We start from the raw sequence: 20,600 nt of genomic DNA, 5'->3' as shown, positions 1-20,600 counted from the left end.
TTTCAAAAGGTAACCACGCATGCTGTTATGTTCCACTTCATATTTGTACGGGCAGCCGAGAGAGGATAAAACAGAGTGTATACTTTGGAAAATGTTGAATACTTGTGCTGTTTTACTCACGCAACCTAACCACATCCTCAGGAGCACCTCTCTTTAACCCAGCAAGCAGCCCGCACGTACTGAAAGCCAGGCAGGAGGAGGGAAATTCTCAGCCAAACCAGGTAAATGTTTTTGAAAAAAAATTAAGCCATTTTCTCCTCACAAATGTTATACCACTAGTGGCTTTTCCTTTGAGGAAAGTATAGGGACACTACAGGGTATATAATTGTGCATTTCAGTCCAGAACTGGTTACCTGTTGCATTACAAGAGAGTAATAGACTCCTTTTTGTGCCATGAGCTCGCTGTGTGTTCCCAGCTCAACAATAACACCATCCTTAAATCCAGCAATAACATCAGCTGTCTTGATTGTAGAGAGGCGGTGAGCTATCACAATTGTAGTACGTCCAGCCCTTGCCTTAAAAAAAACAAAATAGAATCGTTTAGGACCCAACTCTAACTTGGTTTCCAGTATGTGCCTTTTCCAAGCAGCGAATTTACAAAACTGCAAAGGTTTGCCCAATCGGATTTCCCAGACCAACTGTGCTAGTACATTACTCCCCTTTGTGTGAGGATACGTGCAAAAGCAAAAGTCTGAATGGCACCACAAGAAAGTGCTGAATATGATAAACAGTTGCATGAGGTTTTTGGTTCATGCGTACCAATTTTTGAAACTCTCAAAATTGTACTACATTTTGTTTCACATTCATATTTTCATGCTATTATTATTATACTATATTCCTCCACAAATGAATACAATATTAAAACTGAAGTTTCCTAAAGTTATTAGAGATTTCTTGCAGATTCAAATGCCACAGTAAAGGATAATATTTTTGGAAATCCTTTACGTATTTATTTAATTCATTTTCTCTCTCTTTCTTCCATGGAAATTTATGACATGAGGTAAAGAAAACATTAATACAATTTACAACACAGGCAAAAAGCCATCATAGCAGAACAGGTACAATCTACAAAACATGACTAAACCAAAATAGTGAAAGATAAACTTGAATAAATCAACAAAAACAGAAGCAGAGAGGTCCATATTCAAAAGCATTTAGCCTGACAACTAAAAAGTTGTCCAGCTAAATGAAAATGTGGCCACTTATCTGGCCAAATTCTAGCCAGATAGCTATTTGTTCAGCTAGAATTTGGCCAGATAAGAAAGGGGCGGTCCAGAGGCAATTATGGAGAGGAGAAGAGTTAGCCAGGCAAATTATCTGGCTAACTCAGACATTCAAAATTAGTCATAACTTATCCAGCTAAATCTCAGGCCGATTCAGTAAAGTCCGCGGAAGAGTGGACGAACACCCACTCTCCCGGCGCACGCGATTCAGTATTCAAATTAGGTGGTGCGGTAGAAACGGAGGTGCTAGGGACACTAGAGCATCCATAGCGCCTCCTTTTAGCCCGGAGCGGCGGCTGTCAGCGGGTTTGACAGCCGACGCTCAATTTTGCCGGTGTCGGTTCTTGAGCCCGCTGACAGCCACGGGCTCGGAAACCGGACGCCCGCAAAATTGAGCGTCCGGTTTTCGGACGCTAATTTCTGAAAGTAAAATGTGCGGCTTGGCTGCACATTTTACTTTCTGTATCCCATGCACATACCTAATAGCGCCCTCAACATGCATTTGCATGTTGAGGGCGCTATTAGGTGCCGCGGGTTGGACGCGCATTTTCCTCCCCTTACTGAATAAGGGGAAAGGGAAAACGCGTGTCCAAGAGCAGGCTCGGCCTGTCTGATTGTTCCGTAGAGCTGTCCTAAAGTTAGCCAAATAAACTTCTCCAGCTAACTTTAAGATAGACGGATATATTCAATGGCATAGCTGCGACACTGAATATATACTTAGCCAGATAAGTTTTATCAGGCTAAATAGCAGAGCCGCACAGTGGCTGATTTTGGACCTCAGCTTGTCTAACGTTATTTTTATTTACATTTTTTGCAAAAGGGATCACATTCTGATGAACCAGAAAGACAAACAACTGCAAACAATTCAGATTTTCTGTGTTAGATAAATGGGATAACAGTACATTGCAGAGACAAACTTTAAAGAAAAGCTCAATTCCATTGCACCACCCAAAGTGTATTCAGTAATATAATCAATCTGTACCATGTATGAATATGAATTTGAATGGCATATCTATATTATTGGCTAGGAGTCTAGAAATGTGAATTCCCTATTTTCTGTATTTTATCTATCTGTGGGCTAATGTTATCGAAAACCCTCTGATACAGTTTCAGTTTGTTGCTTTGGATATCAATCTTCAAAGCCATTTAAATTGATAACTCACAAGTTATCCATCTAAAATGGAAAGTTTCTGAACATCGAGCAACTTACATGGCTATATTTCAGCTGGATAAGTCATTATCCAGCTAATATCTAACCGGATTTTAAAAAGGCATTCTAGAAGCATTTTGGAAAGTTATCCAGATAATTTAGCCAATTTTTAAACTATAACCGGATCACTTACTTCAAAAGATATCCAGTTAAGTAGCTCGTTTACAGTAAAAAAAAAAAAAAAAAAGTGTCATATAAGGAACTGTTGAGTCGTGCATCATCTACCCCCAAAACCTCTCCCCAAATTTGACAATCCTGTCCCGTGTCCACAGGTCAGGGCCTCTACCCCCACCCCTTTCCTGGTTCTATAATAATATTTGAAGTCAGGATGCCTCCCACCTGCCTACAGTGCCAGAAACAGGTTCCCCCCCCCCCTCGCCCCTCTGCATGATACATACAATAATAATCCTGCCAGGAATGAGGTAAAGACTTACCCAGTCCCATTAGCATTTGCAGCGCTGGAAGTATAAACTGCGGGTGGTTTAATCGCTTGATCGAAGCTGAATCTGTGGATCAGGATCCTTACCTTATCAAGAGCTTCTTGCACTATGAATTCACTCTGAGTATCCAGAGCTGATGTTGCTTCATCCAGTAGCAGAATCTTTGGGTTCCTCACCAGGGCTCGAGCAATAGCAATTCTCTGTTTCTGCCCTCCACTTAGCTGAGCTCCTCTTTCACCCACCATTGTACCGAATCTCTGAAAATAAAAATATTCAAGGATTGTGTGAACAGTCACTGAATTCTTTATGCTTTACTAACTTCTGTCATAATGCAAGGCCAACATTAGCTACCAGTAGCACGCTTGCAAAGTAATTTTCAAAGGAAAATATAAATGGAACATATAATTGTAGCAATTTTCAAAAGCCCATTTACCCAAATTAAGTGCACTTAACGTGAGTAGTTGCATATATTGTAGCAATTTTTAAAAGCCTTTGCTATTTTATAAGCAACTTACATGTGAGCATCATCATCACAATAAGATAGATTTTCAGAAGGTTGAGCATGTAAATATGTGCCCGCATATATTCTGCTTTAAAGCGCTCAGACATGAATAAATATGATTCATGCATACCTATATGCATGAAGAAAAGGGGCATAATGAACAGGCCAAAGGTTAGGCATATAAGTTGCTAGGGTTATAAAAGACTAACATAGGTAGATTCGGCAGCTTACTCGCATATATTTAAGGTAACATTTAAGGTCTTGTGAAGTACTGAGCAGGTCAGTGGCCTCGAAAAAATCGGGGGAGTTCAGGCTGAAGATCCAGGAGGGTCTTGATGACCTGCACATGGATTGGGCAAACTTTTGGACTTATTGGTAAAACTGGAAATTTCCTTCACGCGCACATGTTAAAAAATGTACGGTCATAAAAAGCAATGTACAGGGTGGTGGGGTAAGTGCTATTGAAAATATACATGTAAAATCTCCACTTTAAAATTGAAAGTAAAAAAAACACGTGCACAGCAGTTCAGTACCACTTATCTGGATAAGTTTTCATCTGTCACCACTAGGGATGCCAGCAGTGACATGTCCCTGGTGGTGAAATTAGACTGTCTTGCTGGGGGGCGGCCATTTTAAAAATCTACCCCTTAGAGGGTAACTTTCAAATGAGTGTATGGGCGCACATATATGCATGTGCATCAGCACATACCCAGGGACACAGAATCTTATAACATAGACGCACATATGTTATAAAATAGCCTAGGTGCACGTATGTGTGTGCCTAATTTTGCAAATAGACATGTCCAGCTGCAACAAATTGAGTGATGGAATTTTATAACTAGCATGCATCCATGCCATGACCAATTTTACCAGTTTATCCAGTATAGATCTAGGTCCTCCAAATCTTCTTGGTTTAATAACCTGCACGCCCCCCAGTTACCACAGATCCTTTAAATCCCTCAGAGATGGCCATTTTTTTTTTAACTTGCACGTTCTCCATAGCAGAAATAAAGTTATGCAGCACTAGACCAGGGTGTGCACCCAGAACTATTTGCACGCATAAGAACATAAGAAATTGCCATGCTAGGTCAGACCAATGGTCCATCAAGCCCAGCATCCTGTTTCCAACAGAGGCCAAACCAGGCCACAAGAACGTGGCAATTACCCAAACACCTAGAAGATCCCATGCTACTGATGCAATTAATAGCAGTGGCTATTCCTTAAGTAAACTTGATTAATAGCAGTTAATGGACTTCTCTTCCAAGAACTTATCCAAATCTTTTTTGAACCCAGCTACACTAACTGCACTAACCACATACTCTGGCAACAAATTCCAGAGATTTATTGTGCGTTGAGTGAAAAAGAATTTTCTCCGATTAGTCTTAAATGTGCTACTTGCTAACTTCATGGAATGCCCCCTAGTCCTTCTATTATTCGAAAGTGTAAATAACAGAGTCACATCTACTCGTTCAAGACCTCTCATGATCTTAAAGACCTCTATCATATCCCCCCTCAGCCGTCTCTTCTCCAAGCTGAAAAGCCCTAACCTCTTCAGCCTTTCCTCATCTCTTGCCTCTCCTCCCACCCCAGAGAATGCCCACGCACCATGTCATGGTAAGCTGCTACCATGATCTGGGCGGAAGGGAAACAGTGTAAAGGTACCAAAGGGTGGGAGGGTTAGGGTTGGGGGTGAAAAGGTAGGGAGAGGGAAGGGGGCCTAGGATGCCAAATGTTGGTGCAATTTTGACAGTACTCAGGAGCGGATGGGGTAAGGATGGCACTGGCCCTTTAACCTCTGCAGTTTTGAGAAGGCTTTGAGGGGCTTTGAATATTGACCCTTTCTGAAATGAAGTGAGATATTTGTGCATTGGGTTATGCACACAGATGTAGGCAACTTTTAAAATCCACTGGGCACGTGCATGTCCTACAGGTGTGTACATCTCCTGATTTTGGCACACGTCAGGCTTTTAAAATTCACCTTATCTGTTTTCTATAACACATATTTTATAATCTGTGCAGATGGGGGTTTCCAACAGCCCAGAGGTAAACAGAAGTGATTTGTATTACAAGTTCTTACTTACAAAGTTTGGAATTTGGATTTTGCATTTTGAGACGGTGCTGGTGGGGGGGGGGGGGGGGGGCTAGCTGGACTATGAGGGGGGAGATACAGCTGGTTATTTCAGTGCAAGGATCGAGATTAACACAAAGCTCCAATGGACTGCAGGGTGTATAGTCTCAAGAGCTGCTTCTGCGTGCAGAGACTGGATTGTAAACTGAAGCACTTACTACTGAAAGGGGAAGAGGTTTGCGCTTGTACTCAGACTCAGGAACTGTGTTGGAGGGGGGGAGGGTTTGCAACTGGTTATTTCATCACAGGGCTGGGGACAGACACTGCCCGATGTACAGACTCTGATGCCACTCCTGTATCTGAATGTGAGCTGTTTCTGTGAGGAGTAATGGAGGATAAACTACCATCAAGGACCCTTGCTGGTTGCACAAAAGAATAAGCATAGAGAAAGCATGTTGCGTGAAAGATTATGCAAAAGAGAAATTAAAGAGACTACCCTGAAGTGTAGCAAATGGTGAAGGAAGATATGGAGTCACTAAGACTCAGGTGCCTAAGTGAGAGAGCTGGAAAACATAAGATGGTGAACTGGGAGTTTTGTCATCTTACCAAGATGACAACAAAAGCTTAAGAGTTGGAACGGTTATTTGAACTTGAAAATTGGAGAAATTACTTACCTGATAATTTTGTTTTCCTTAGTGTAGACAGATGGACTCAGGACTAATGGGGTATAGTGTACCCCTGATAGCAGTTGGAGACAGATCAGATTTCAATCTGACGTCAGCCCTAGTACATATACCCCTGCAGGAAGTGCAGCTCTTCAGTATTCTCCTCGAAAAGCATTGTGGATATATGTATGACTGAATAATTTGAATAACTTGATTAACTTTATAACTTGGTTAACTTAATTAATTTGAAATGATTGAATTGGCTATAGCTGGAGACTGCCAGTGCCCTCAACCGAGAAAAACACTCGGTAGGCTGGGTGTCCTAGATGAAGGAAAGCATGGCTTACCCGTGAATCACTCGCTCCCGGGGACGTCCCTCGAGAATTCCATGAGTAACGGCAGCCGTGAGTGGGATGCTGAGTCCATCTGTCTACACTAAGGAAAACGAAATTATCAGGTAAGTAATTTCTCCATTTCCTAGCGTGTAGCAGATGGACTCAGGACCAATGGGATGTATAAAAGCTACTCCCGAACCGGGTGGGAGGCTGCCCATGACTCACTTAGTATTGCCCTTGCAAATGCTGTGTCCTCCTGAGCCTGAACATCCAAGCGGTAAAACCTGGAGAAGGTGTGGATGGAGGACCATGTTGCCGCCCTGCAGATCTCGGCAGGTGATAGCATCTTGGTTTCTAACCAGGACACTGCCTGGGCTCTAGTAGAATGGGTCTTGACTTGTAAAGGCGGTGGCTTGCCTGCTTCTACGTAGACTGCCTTGATGACTTCTTTGATCCAGTGGGCTATAGTTGCTCGTGAGGCTGCTTCCCCCTGCTTCTTCCCGCTGTGAAGGACGAATAGATGGTCCGTCTTTCGTACAGATTCCGACCTTTCCAGGTATCGGACTAGGAGCCTGCCGATGTTGAGATGGCATAGACTTCGAGCCTCTTCCGAATTCTTAAGCTCATTTGGCGATGGTAGCAAGATGGTTTGGTTGAGATGGAAGTGAGATACCACTTTGGGGAGAAACGACGGAACTGTGTGTAACTGGATGGTTCCCGGGGTGAGTCTGAGGAACGGCTCTCGGCAGGACAGTGCTTGTAGATTGGATATACGACGGGCCGAACAGACTGCCAGCAGGAAGGCTGTCTTCAATATTAATAATCGGAGAGACAGGCCGTGGAGAGGTCTGAAGGAGGTTCGACCAGGTTGAGGTTCGAAAGAGGCATCGGCCACTTTATGGGTGGTCGGATGTGCTCGACTCCTTTCAGGAAGCGGAAGACATCCAGGTGAGAGGCTATGCTGCCGCTCTCGCTCTTGGTTCCGTAGCATGACAATGCAGCCACCTGTACCTTGATGGAGTTGAGAGACAATCCCTTCTGTAGTCCGTTCTGCAGGTATTCCAAAATCGCAGGAATTTTGACTGAGCGTGGTATGATGTTGTGGTCCTCGCACAAAGCTTCAAATACTCTCCAAATCCTTATGTATGTTAGGGATGTGGAGAACTTGCGTGCTCGGAGTAGGGTTTCAATTACTGCCGAGTATCTGCTTCTCCTTAGGCAAGTCCTCTCAATGGCCAGATCGTAAGAGAGAATCGAGCTGGATCCTCGTGGAGGATCGGTCCCTGTTGGAGTAGGTCTCTATGTAGAGATAGCGGCAGGGGGTTCCCTGTCAGCAGTTTTCGCATGTCTGCATACCACGGTCTTCTTGGCCAGTCCGGGGCCACTAGAAGTACTGGTCCCCTGTGATGTTCTATCTTGTGGATGATCGTGCCCAATAGGGGCCACGGCGGGAAGGCGTATAACAGAGTCTCCTGTGGCCAGGCCTGTACCAGGGTATAAATTCCCTGGGACTGGGGTTCCTGCTGCGGCTGAAGAAATTGGGTACTTGGGCATTGGACTGGTTTGCCAGAAGGTCCATGGTTGGTGTTCCCCAATGGTTTACTATCAGTTGGAATGCTGTGGTCAACAGCTTCCATTCTCCTGGATCTAGACTTTCTCTGCTGAGGTAGTCTGCTGTGACGTTGTCTTTCCCGGCAATGTGGACGGCTGAGATCTCTTGAAGATTCACTTCCGCCCATGACATTAGGAGGTCTATTTCCAGAGACACCTGTTGGCTTCTGATTCCTCCCTGACTGCTGATGTAGGCCACTGTTGTGGTGTTGTCAGATATTACTCTGACTGCTTTGTCTCGGAGTCTGTGACCAAACCTTAGGCAGGCTAGTCTGACTGCCCGAGCTTCTAGGCGATTGATGTTCCATCCTGACTCTTGTTCGTTCCATTGCCCTTGGGCGGTTAGCTTCTGGCAATGTGCTCCCCATCCTCGTAAGCTGACATCCGTGGTAAGTAGGATCCAGGTTGGTGTGGATAGTCTCGTTCCCTGGCTCAGATGGGCTTCTTGTAGCCACCATTGTAGTTGGGCCCGAACTCTGTCTGGGAGCTGAAGCCATACAGTCTGGTTCTGGGACAGTGGATTCCATTGTGATAGTAGTGAGCGTTGTAGGGGTGTCATGTGAGCTCGTGCCCATGGGACTACTTCCAGTATGGATGCCATGAGGCCGAGAACGTGTAGGTAATCCCATGCTGTGGGGCGAAGTTTGCTCAACAGGGTTTGTAACTGGGTCATCAGTTTTGATCTTCTTGTCGGTGTCAGGATGACCTTGACTTGTTTGGTGTCAAATTGGACTCCCAAGTATTCTAGAGATTGGGAGGGCTGCAGGCAGCTCTTGTTTGTGTTGACCATCCACCCAAGGCTCTCCAGTAGAGTTTTGACTCTGTTGGTTGCCTGGTGGCTTTTCTCTGGGGATTTCGCTCTGATCAGCCAATTGTCTAGATAAGGGTGTACGCAGATTCCTTCCTTCCTCAGTGTTGCTGCCACCACTATGATCTTGGTGAACATCCAGGGTGCAGTGGCTAACCCGAAAGGTAGTGCCCGGAACTGGTAGTGATGGCCCAGGATCGAGAAGCGTAGAAAACACCGATGCTTTTGATGGATCGGAATGTGTAGGTAGGCTTCCGACAGATCCAAGGAGGTAAGAAACTCTCCCGGTTGTATCGCCCTTATTACTAAGTGTAGGGTTTCCATGCGGAAGCGAGGAATCTTCAGGTGACAGTTGGCCGCCTTGAGGTCCAGGATGGGTCTGAACATCCTTCTTTCTTGGGGACGATAAAATAGATGGAATAATGGCCAGTATTTATTTGTTGTGGAGGCACCGGTGTTATAGCCTCTAAGGCTAGTAATCTTGTCAGTATAGCTTCCACTGCCATTCTCTTGGAAGGGTCGTGGCAGGGAGATTCCACAAACTTGTTCGGAGGGAGGTGGTAGAAATCCAGGTAGTAACCCTCTCGAATGATGGATAGGACCCACTTGTCCAAAGTTCTCGACCCACCTTTGGTAGAATAGGGCAAGCCTGCCCCCTATGGCTTCTTCCTTTGGATGGGTCGGCTGATTTTTATTGTGGGGTGCGGCTGGGGCCTGGGCCTGAGCTGGCTCCCCTTTTATTGTACTTGTTCTGAAAGGACTGGCTCCGGCCTGCAGGGCGGGCCACTTGGTATGAGCTTCTATATGGGTTGAAGCGCTGTGAGCCTCTGCTCCTGGAGGTCCGGGGGAAGGATCGCTGGTTTCTCTTATTCCTGTCCTCCAGTAGCTGCGGTAGTGGGGACTTGCCCCATTTGTTGGCTAACTTCTCTAGTTCGCTTCCGAACAGGAGTGTTCCCTTGAAAGGCATCCTTGTGAGCCTTGTTTTGGAGGATGCGTCAGCTGACCAGTTTTGGAGCCAGATTTGTCTTCTGGCTGCCACGGCGGATGAGACTCCTCTAGCTGCTGTGCATACCAGATCCGAAGCGGCGTCCACGAGGAATGATACAGCTTGTTCCAGGGCCTCCCCAGGAGTGTTGTTCCTGGTCTGTGCTAAGCAGGTGCGTGTCACCACGGCACAGCAGGCCACAATCTGTAAAGACATAGTGGAGACGTCAAAGGACTGTTTGAGGCTAGATTCCAGATGTCTGTCTTTAGCATCCTTAAGTGCTGCTCCTCCCTCCACCGGGATAGTAGTGTGCTTCGAGACCGTGCATACCATGGCATCCACTTTCAGACATGCCAGGAGATCTTTGGCAGCTGGGTCCAGAGGGTACATGGCTGCCAGAGCCCGGCCCCCTTTAAATGTAGTTTCTGGGGCATCCCATTCCAGGTCAATTAGTTGCTGGACAGCTTGTAATAGTGGGAAATGGTGGGAGGTTTGACAGAGTCCCTCTAATAGTGGGTTCGTCTTAGGTTTCCCTGAGGCACTTGTGCCCAGATGGCCAGCTCTTTTAAGCTGTTTGTGACCAGGTCTGGAAGCTCGTCCTTGGTGAAGATGCATCTCATGGTACGATGGGGTTCTGTCCCTGGGGGGAGTTTCTCTTCCTCCGGGGTTCTGACTCCTCATCTGAGATGTCCGTGTCCCTGAAGGTGGGGCTTCTGGGCGGTGGGATCACTCCCCTGGGCATAGAGGGTCCCGGAATGTTGAGGTCCTCTGATGGAGCATTATAGAAGGCCCTGGTTGCATGTGGATGAAGATATGTAGACCTTTGAAGAATTCCACCCAGGAAATAAATGCTGGGTCTAGACTAGGGGGCACCGTGTCCCTGGGGAGCCCCGTTTGAGGGAGGTCCCGCTGTGTAATGTTAGATCCAATGTACTGCTCGAGAGGCTGGAGTCCGATATTGGCTGGGGCTACCGGCGCCATTGGTCAGCCCCTGTCACATGGCCATCGGCGCCATCTTGTGCTCCTACCATGTGACAGGAGCTGACCAATGGCGCCGGTAGCCCCTGTGACATAGTATGGGCAAATGCTATCGGCGCCATTTTGATTACTGGCAGCCGACAACGAAATCGCTCCCGGACCCCCGCTGGACCCCCAGGGATTATTGGCAAGCCTTGGGGAGGTCAGGAGGGGGCTCCTGACCCCCCCCCCAAGGCTTGCCAATAATCCCTGGGGTCCAGCGGGGGTCCGGGAGCGATTTCGTTGTCGGCTGCCAGTAATCAAAATGGCGCCGATAGCCTTTGCCCATACTATGTCACAGGGGCTACCAGCGCCATTGGTCAGCTCCTGTCATATGGTAGGAGCACAAGATGGCGCCGATGGCCATGTGACAGGGGCTGACCAATGGCGCCGGTAGCCCCTGTGACATGGTAGTTCAGAGGCTATTCGGCACCATTTTGAGTAAGGCTGGCAATGGCACACATGGGCACGGAGAAACAAATGGCACCCGGGACCCCGCTGGACCACCAGGGATGTTCGTAAGTCTTGGGGAGGGATCGGGATGTGGGGGGAGTTTGTATGTATGTACGAAAATGATTTTAAATGCTTGGGGTGGTTTTTTTTTTAGCTTCATTTCCCGCTTCGATTTCTGGCCCGGTTTCGGGTTTCCTCGTTTCGTTTTTCAAAAAAACGAAATGAGAAAACCCGAATTTTACCATGAAGTATCCGAGTCAAAAAATGACCCGGTAGAAAAAAACAAAGCACATCTCTAGTATTTAGACACAATCCAGACAGACAGTAAAGTTAGCTGGATAAACTTATCCAGTTAACTTTGCAGGCATACTCAACAGTGCAACCACATTATTGACTATAGCCGGCTAACTAAATTAATTAGCTGGCTAACTATATCTGACTAACTTTAGGACAGCTCTTTGATTCAACCAGACTTAAACAGCTAACTCAACTCTTCCCAGTTATGCCCCTGTACTGCCCCTAACTTTCTGGATAAAATTCTAGCCCCCTAACTTATTAGCCAGCTAGAATTAGATGGATAAAGGCTGAATATAGCCGGGTAAACCATTTAGACAGATAACTATTACGTTTTCCATTTAAATGGCTTTTGAATATGGACCTCACAGTTTTTATTTTTAATCTTTATTTCTGTGCATTAAACTGGACTAATACAGCAGTCAAACTACTTTACTAAAAATAAAGTCACTTACATGCTAGTTAAAAAGCATATTAACAACTTACTTCAGGCAGTTTTGATATGAAATCAAAAGCGTTGGCTTCTTTTGTAGCTTGTTCGATTTCAGCATCAGTAACGTCTTCTCTACCATAACGAATGTTCTCTGCTATTGTTGTAGCAAACAGAATGGGCTCTTGGCTCACAACCCCAATATGTTCTCTTAACCATTTCACATTGAGGGATCGAATATCTTGCCCATCTAAAGTCACCTTGGGAATAAAGACAGAACCGTAGCTCAGTGTGGTGAGGTGGGATTATGTAATCATTGTAAAAGGGGGGAAAAAAAAAAAGAGATGTCAATGCTTTTCCTATTCAGCTAGACTGTGGTCCTCTAAGATGCATTTAATTTAGATGATTTGTAGATGGCCTTAGGACAGCAGACAACCTGGACTGTAATTTCCACTAACCAGCTTTGAAGCTTCCTAATATACACAAAAAATGATGATTTACGGACTTTGACGTTAGCCAGACTAGCCCCAAGTTTTGAATTTACTGTCCCCTCTCTGAGGTTAAATTTTAACTAAGTTGTTCAAACACAGATTTAGATTTTTACTAAATGAACAAAGATTTTTACTAAATGAACAAAGATTTTTCTACAGGCCAGTAAATGCCATGTCTAATAATTCTTACCTGTCCCTGGAGTGGGTCATAGAACCTCTGTAACAGCTGGATTGTAGTACTTTTCCCACAGCCACTGGAACCGACAAGGGCAATGGTCTTTCCAGTTTCAATCTTCAAGTTCAGACCTTGGAGGATCTGAGAATGATTTATTTAGTTAGTTTTTAATTGTATATTATGTCTTTATGTTAGGTGGATATGAATAAATAGGAACAGAACACAAAAAATAATATTGCATAACTAAATGTAATAACATAACTGATCTAGAATTTTAAAAAAGCCTTATTTATTGGAAAACACAAGGTCATACTGGAGATTTTATGTTCATATAAGCCTTATTATCCTATCCATTTCTCAGCTTTAGTTCTTGCTTGAAGCACAGGCCTTATATTTCTTGCTCTATAGGTTCATATATTTTAATAGTAGAGTTAATAAATTATGGCTGACTGAAGTTTTATTTCAACAGGAAGCCTTGTATAAGGAGGCAGAGACAACAACATATGGGATCTAAAATCACCTAACTGCTTTTGAAAGAAGTTGAGTTATAGAGCATAGAGAAAGCAAAGGGGGGGAGGGGGCTGAGATAGAGAGGCTGCAATGGTCCAGTTGTTGACATGGTATGGCAGTGGTGGAGGCGGTGAGGTGGTTTTTGCTGTCTCCCAGTAGCTTGCTGCTCTAGCAAGCCACTTGTACTGCTAAAAGGTTATGCAGGTCTGACATAAAAAGATACATATAATATATATTTATTTTTTCAGTGTTTATGGATATTTTAATTTGATCTTGTTAATATGGATCAAATATATATGTCTGCTACATATAGGACTGCTTGATTGCTGGAAATAGGGTCCAAGGTTCTATTTTTCCTGTATTTCTTGTAATGGGATTGACATTATATTAAAGTAGGGACAGAGTGTTTGTTATTTATGGGGAGGACAATGATTTTATGGATGATAATCTACGTGATTCTATGCTAAAAGAAAAACATTGACTTTGTCACTTAGCTTCTGCTTAACAGGAATGATGAAATGGGTTTCACACAGGAAGAAGCAGCTTAAAGAGACAGGGCAGTTAGATTGACCAGAAGACAGAGGGTGCTGTAAAGGGAGTTGCAGGGGGGAACACTGCCTTAAGACAGAAAAAGAAAGTGAACAAGAATTGACTAGAGAATTGTAAAGACAGGGAGAACAGGAAGCACAGGGCTGCTGGGAAATATAGTTTGAAGATCCTTGGTAGGATTAGGATGAAGATAGCAGGCACAGAAAGGCATGTTACTAATTGGAAGACATAGCTGAGGCTAATTATAGAGCTTCTGCAGAGGATCAGGGTGTTTAAGGGAGAAAGCACTGCCTTTCAGGCAGAGAGTGAAGGAGAGCCAAGTGGGGAGCCAGCAGAGAGGGTCATCCAAATCCAGAGGCAGAGATGCCCACAGCCTTCAGTTAGGGATTTTGAATCTGCAAAAAGTAGAGTTGAAAAGTAGGTTCTGTAACTTCTGTATGCTCCTGGGAATTTGGGCTGGCCTAGAAGCGACTACCAATTTATTTTGCTAGAGTGGTCCTGGTTTCTCAGGACAGGAATTAAAAGCTATAAGTGTGAATTGAACACTGATGCATGGAATAAAGTTGCTTTTTATTGCAAGTGCCACCTGGCTCTGAATTGTGTGTACCAGAGATCTATAAGTAGGTTGTGCAGGGCTCAGGTGGAGACCTGTGACACAAGTCAAATAAAGAAACAATGACAGCAAAAAATTGCAAACACAGTCCATAGTAATTATTGCAAAACAACCTTAAAGCCTGATAATTGAGTCAAATTTCCAACAAAGAAACCTGAGTGGTCTCAAAAGGTCAGATACTGCAATATATTTTTGTTGTTCTAAAAGAGACATTCCAAATTTCCTTGGGACCAATATGGCTACTAGAATTCTACATTTAGTTTCAGAAAGTACTCACTTTCTGATCTGAAGATTTTTCTTAATTCGAAGCTCATTTCTGAACCTGATGGAAGGCAGATAAGTAGGTCTACAATAGGGATGTGAATCGTTTTTTGACAATTTAAAATATCGTCCGATATATTTTAAATCGTCAAAAATCATTAGGGCCACGATACAATACCAATTCCCCCGATTTATCGTCAAAAAATCGTAAATCGGGGGAAGGGGGAGGGCAGGAAAACCGGCACACTAAAACACCCTAAAACCCACCCCCGACACTTTAAATTAAATCCCCCACCCTCCCGAACCCCCCCAAATGCCTTAAATTACCTGGGGGTCCAGCGGCACACTAAAACACGGCACACTAAAACACGGCACACTAAAACCCACCCCGACCCTTTAAATTAAATCCCCCACCCTCCCGAACCCCCCCAAATGCCTTAAATTACCTGGGGGTCCAGCGGCACACTAAAACACGGCACACTAAAACACGGCACACTAAAACCCACCCCGACCCTTTAAATTAAATCCCCCACCCTCCCGAACCCCCCCCCCCAAAATGCCTTAAATTACCTGGGGGTCCAGCGGCACACTAAAACACAGCACACTAAAACCCACCCCGACCCTTTAAATTAAATCCCCCCCCCTCCCGAACCCCCCCCCCAAATGCCTTAAATTACCTGGGGGTCCGTAGCCTTAAATTACCTCCGTAGCGGCGGTCCGTAGCTAAATCGGGGGAAGAGGGAGAGCAGGAAAAGCGGCACACTAAATCGTGTAGTCTTCAGCCGGCGCCATTTTGCAAAATGGCCGCCGCAAAATGGCGGTGGCCATAGACCAAAACGATTCGATGCAGGAGGTTGTTCCGGACCCCCGCTGGACTTTTGGCAAGTCTTGTGGGGGTCAGGAGGCCCCCCCAAGCTGGCCAAAAGTTCCTGGGGGTCCAGCGGGGGTCCAGGAGCGATTTCCTGCCGCGAATCGTTTTCCGTACGGAAAATGGTGCCGGCAGGAGATCGACTGCAGGAGGTCATTCAGCGGGGGTCTGGAACCCTCGCTGAACGACCTCCTGCAGTCGATCTCCTGCCGGCGCCATTTTCCGTACGGAAAACGATTCGCGGCAGGAAATCGCTCCTGGACCCCCGCTGGACCCCCAGGAGCTTTGGCCAGCTTGGGGGGGGCCTCCTGACCCCCACAAGACTTGCCAAAAGTCCAGCAGGGGTCCGGAACGACCTCCTGCATCGAATCGTTTTGGTCTATGGCCGCCGCCATTTTGCGGCGGCCATTTTGCAAAATGGCACCGGCTGAAGACTACACGATTTAGTGTGCCGCTTTTCCTGCTCTCCCCCTTCCCCCGATTTAGCTACGGACCGCCGCTACGGAGGTAATTTAAGCCTACGGACCCCCAGGTAATTTAAGGCATTTGGGGGGGGGATTTAATTAAAGGGTCGGGGTGGGTTTTAGGGGGTTTTAGTGTGCCGTGTTTTAGTGTGCCGCTGGACCCCCAGGTAATTTAAGGCATTTGGGGGGGGTTCGGGAGGGTGGGGGATTTAATTTAAAGGGTCGGGGGTGGGTTTTAGGGGGTTTTAGTGTGCCGGCTCACGATTTTAACGATTTTCACGATACTTTACACACCCAAACGGCAACAATACGATTCCCTTCCCCTCCCAGCCGAAATCGATCGTTAAGACGATCGAGGACACGATTCACATCTCTAGTCTACAATGTACTTTGGCAATTGCAATATCTTTTGACACTGCAGTGAGAATATATATATGTTTATATACTTAGCTAATGTTGGATTATAGGAAATGGATTAATGCATAAGAAGGATCCTTTGTTTTCAGCTTAAACCTATTTTCACAGATAAATTCAAATTTATTTTTTTTTGTAAAGATGAAAATCATTTTAAACTAACTTTCACCCTAATTCCCAAAACATTGCTGCAGGCCTGCAGTGCTTTCAAGTTATCACCTCCTCTACAATACAAACAGTGGAACAAGGACAGGAACGAAACCTGAATCATACATGCTGCAAAAAAAGTTCAAGAGATGCCCGCACAGCCATGACTGCATGCCCACTCTGCAGGGGGAAGGCAGAAGGAGGGAGACTGAATCTACCACTGGACCTTCACCAGAAGAGGGACATCAGAGCTGCTGGAGAGGAAGGCCAGGAGTAACTAATGGAGCTGCTCTGAGGGAGGGTCCAGAGTTGTCATCAGGAAGGAAGGCGAAAGCTATCACTAGAGCTGCTACAAAGAAAAAAAGGTACAGGGAGGGATGAGAAGAGAGGACCCTGGAAGAGGTGAAGAAAACAAGTAGGTGCTGGGGAGAGGGAAGGACATAGTAAGACACTGAGTGCAGAGGAAGGAGAGAGGGATGATGCTGAGGGAAGGAGAAATGCTGGGAAGAGGGGAGATACTGTAAAGAAAAGAGAAGGAGAAAGAAGGACTAAAAAGATACTTCCAAAGAGAAAGGGAATAAAAAGGGAGATGCAGGGAGAAGAGGTAATTCAAATTTTTATCTAGCCTTGTCAATGACTGAACATTTTGGCCTTCATCACAAAAGGTTTGGAAATCCCTGCTCTATGATCCTAATCTGCTCAATTCTTTTTTTTTTTTTTTTTTTTTTTTTAAACTGTCCTGACTTCTGTTCACCAAATTAAGCTGCAATATTTATCCAGTAGAATGTCATTTTTTTCCATTGATTTTCTTCTGTTTTTGTTCTTGCTGCAATAAACACTTAATTTCAGGGAAAAAAAATAAAATAAAAAGCGAAAATGAAAGCTTCTACGCATAAGTTAGCAACAATTTTATATTGCTTAAAAGAAGTATAAAACCATTAAATCAGCTTTTCTTTTCAGCCTATTTGCTCTTTTGCTAGAAGAGAATGAAGAACCCACAGAAGAGATACTCACCCAATTACTTCCCAGAAACTGTACTAACTGATAACTGTATGAAAAGGGAACTTAACACAACTACTTTGTAATTAATTGGAAACACTCACCGCAACATCAGGTCTAGATGGGTATGAGAAAAAGATGTTCTTGAATTCAATATGTCCTGTAAGTTTGTCTGGTTTGTGTCCATCTTTGCAACCACTATCTATAGGACGAGGCTGGAAGAGCATTCAAAACAATATTTCATTTGATACAGTCTTCAATACTACAATTACATTGGTCAGGCAGCGGGGATCCCTTAGAACATGTGAGCGCTTCTGCTACAGGTTTAGCATTGGCATTAACCTCGAGATCACGTTTACAAAATAGCGAGGTGATCTTTCGCACTGTATTTTGAAGTCAATGCTAACAGTGCTACTTTGTCCCTAACTTCCATGGGCCTTCCTTCCTTTTCACATGGAAAGGAAGGTGTATGAAATTCAAATGACTTAAAAATGAATTGTAGGGGCAGGGCAAAAGTTCCCATGCAAAAAACATTTAGATTTGCAAGGTAAAATGACCCTGCCCAGATGTTTTTGGTGCTCTAAATTTAGAACTGTTAAAAACTGGAACAAAATTTGGTATATTACATGTATATGGTATACTAATATTAATTTTTAATTTCAATCTTATGCATGCTTTATTAATTTTAAATTTTACCTTAATTTAATTGTCTCGTAATTCTTTTTATAATATCATGCTATACCTGTTTGAGTTATCGCTACTATGTTCACGCTTACTGCGATCACTAAATGGGGGCGGCGTCAAGACCGGAACAGGAGGAGGAGTCGGGGCGGCACCGGGGCGGACGTCACGAGGACATAGCGGACAGCGAAAAAGGTAAGAACCCTTTTCGCTGCCTATTTCGCGCCCAGTAGTGCCACCTTTTATGATGGTGCTATTGGGTGCGAAAGCCGGCAGCGATCGCAGGCCCCCCCCCCCATTAGTGTGCGATTCAGGGAGCCCTGCGACATAGGAAAATCTAGCCCTTATTTTGAAAAGATTTCATTGCCCAGTCCTATATAAAAAAAAAATGCTCTGTAAGCTTAATAAGATTAAGCCTAAACTAAGTTCAGGACTGGCAGTCTCTCTATAGAGCTCACTGTGAAGTTTGATATTAATAATAGGCAATAAGAAATATAGTCACTATGTAAAGAATAAACATTTTTTCACTGTCTATGTTGCTTTTAAACAGAATATGGAGGTCTCATTCTGCTAGTTGTATGGATCTTGTCTTAGTGTGAAGGACACTGTCCAGCCATAGGAAGGGCAGTAAAAAATAAGTTTAAGCTTGGACTGTGGGGTTATTTCAGGAAACAGAAAACAGTAATCTTACTGCCATAAAATGTTATGTATTGCTGGGCTACATGGCAGGGATGTGCAGTGATTTGTTTGTATTGGGGTTTTTTTTTGTTCTTTGTGTGGGTCATTTTGTGCTTTATTTCATTTTTAAAATGGTTCATTGGGGGTTCTTCATTCTTCCACTATTTTCGTGGTTAGTGCATATTAAAATTCTATTGGATCACACTAGGTCCAGTTACTGCCTAGTAGCACATAACTCAAAAAACCTACAATTTTGGTGTTTTTTCTTTTGTTATGTGGTTCCAATGAAATGAAACAAAATAGACAATGTCGTTTACTTCTTTTTTTTTTTTTTTTAATAAATGCACATCCCTAGTTTGTAGCAAGAATCCCCATGTACTTTACAATGTTAATGTTCTGTCACTGACCAATAAAAATAATTTGTAAAGATTTAAGTTCCCTTTAAGAATGAAAAGTCCAATCTTCCCTGTAGATGAGATATTATTGAATCTTGGCATTCTCAAATGATTGTTTTAAAGCTCAATTAAATATAAAGCTTAAGGAGAATTTGGTTAGTGTGCTGGTAGTTTAGAAAGCTATTGTGGATTATACTAAAATGCAGTTAGTTTCTTGGGTTCCCCCCCCATTTATATTTTTCTATGGTTAATATTGCTGTAGTATTCTCATGGTGCCAAAGTGCGTGAATAAAATCTTTTTAAAAGCAGAACCTCAGCGTACCTTTTGGATAATTCTGTACACCTCATAGGCAGCGCCTCGAGCATTGGCAATGCTTTCTAAGTTGGGTGCTGCTTGACCAAGTGAGAATGCGCCAACAAGAACAGAGAAGAATACCTGCAAGGGAAAAAAATGAGAACACAAATTAAGAAGAGCTATGCATGGCAAATACAGCAGTAATACTGACATGGCCATAGTGCTGTTAAAATCGGTAAGAAAAAAATGGAACTAGTGAAACAATTATTCTCTTCAAATCTGATTCCAAGTCTGAGATTCTGGAAAAATGTACTATGGCATAAAGGGGTAGATTTTTAAAAAACTATGGCCCGGATTTTAAAAAGCCGTGAGGGCAACAAAATAGGTTAGACGCCAAGGAGTTGTCAGTTTGAAAACTTTAATTGAATGGAGACGTATTCTTTAAATATTGTGCCCGACTCAGGCCGAGTTTCGCCTGCACATGGGGCTGCCTCAGGGGCTAAAATATAAATAACAAACATACAAGAACATAATTTAAAATCATAATTAATTATATATACATACATATATAAAAGGCCTGGCCACGCGAGTAAGTCCTGGGATTTCGGAAAAGGGAAGGATCAGAGGCTCCCGGCATAGTGGCCATTTGCCTCTGCCGGGGGATCGCATGTAGGCAGGCTGCCAGTGCACGCAACCTGCGCCTGCCCCAAGGCAGGCGCAACAGGTATAACAAAAATTTTGGAGCGGCCTGGGAGGGAACGGGGGAAGGCCGTGGGTGTCGGCAAGTTGCTCTAAAGTGCACCCCCTTGCACGCGCCAACCCTCAATTTTATAACATGCGCACACCGGCATACGCATGTTATAAAACCGCGTGTCCATGTGTGATGCACCCCTATGTGCACATGACTGGTGGCGTATCAGAAGTGGTAGCAAAAAATGCCAGAGGAGGAGATAAGCAGACTGTTTTGAATTTAAGAGAACAGCGATGGATTTTCAGTTTAAACACCATACATCCGCAGG

The 20,600-nt window shown here is 44.3% G+C and overlaps 1 protein-coding gene across 1 annotated transcript in view; it reads right to left on the bottom strand.

Moving 5' to 3' along the window:
- Positions 1-20,600, bottom strand: part of LOC115084330 (multidrug resistance protein 1A-like) — a 176,033-nt gene that overhangs the window by 77,423 nt on the left and 78,010 nt on the right. The window contains exons 11-16 of the mRNA XM_029589047.1: positions 19,609-19,722; positions 17,637-17,747; positions 12,723-12,848; positions 12,098-12,301; positions 2,960-3,130; positions 354-515 (exon numbers count right to left, since the gene is read on the bottom strand). Of these exons, the coding sequence (XP_029444907.1) occupies positions 354-515; positions 2,960-3,130; positions 12,098-12,301; positions 12,723-12,848; positions 17,637-17,747; positions 19,609-19,722 (888 nt within the window). The remainder of the gene's footprint in view (positions 1-353; positions 516-2,959; positions 3,131-12,097; positions 12,302-12,722; positions 12,849-17,636; positions 17,748-19,608; positions 19,723-20,600) is intronic.

The sequence above is a fragment of the Rhinatrema bivittatum genome, chromosome 2 (genome assembly GCF_901001135.1).
Source record: "Rhinatrema bivittatum chromosome 2, aRhiBiv1.1, whole genome shotgun sequence".
Classification (NCBI taxonomy): Eukaryota; Metazoa; Chordata; class Amphibia; order Gymnophiona; family Rhinatrematidae; genus Rhinatrema; species Rhinatrema bivittatum.
This window is presented reverse-complemented; position numbering and strand designations above follow the sequence as displayed.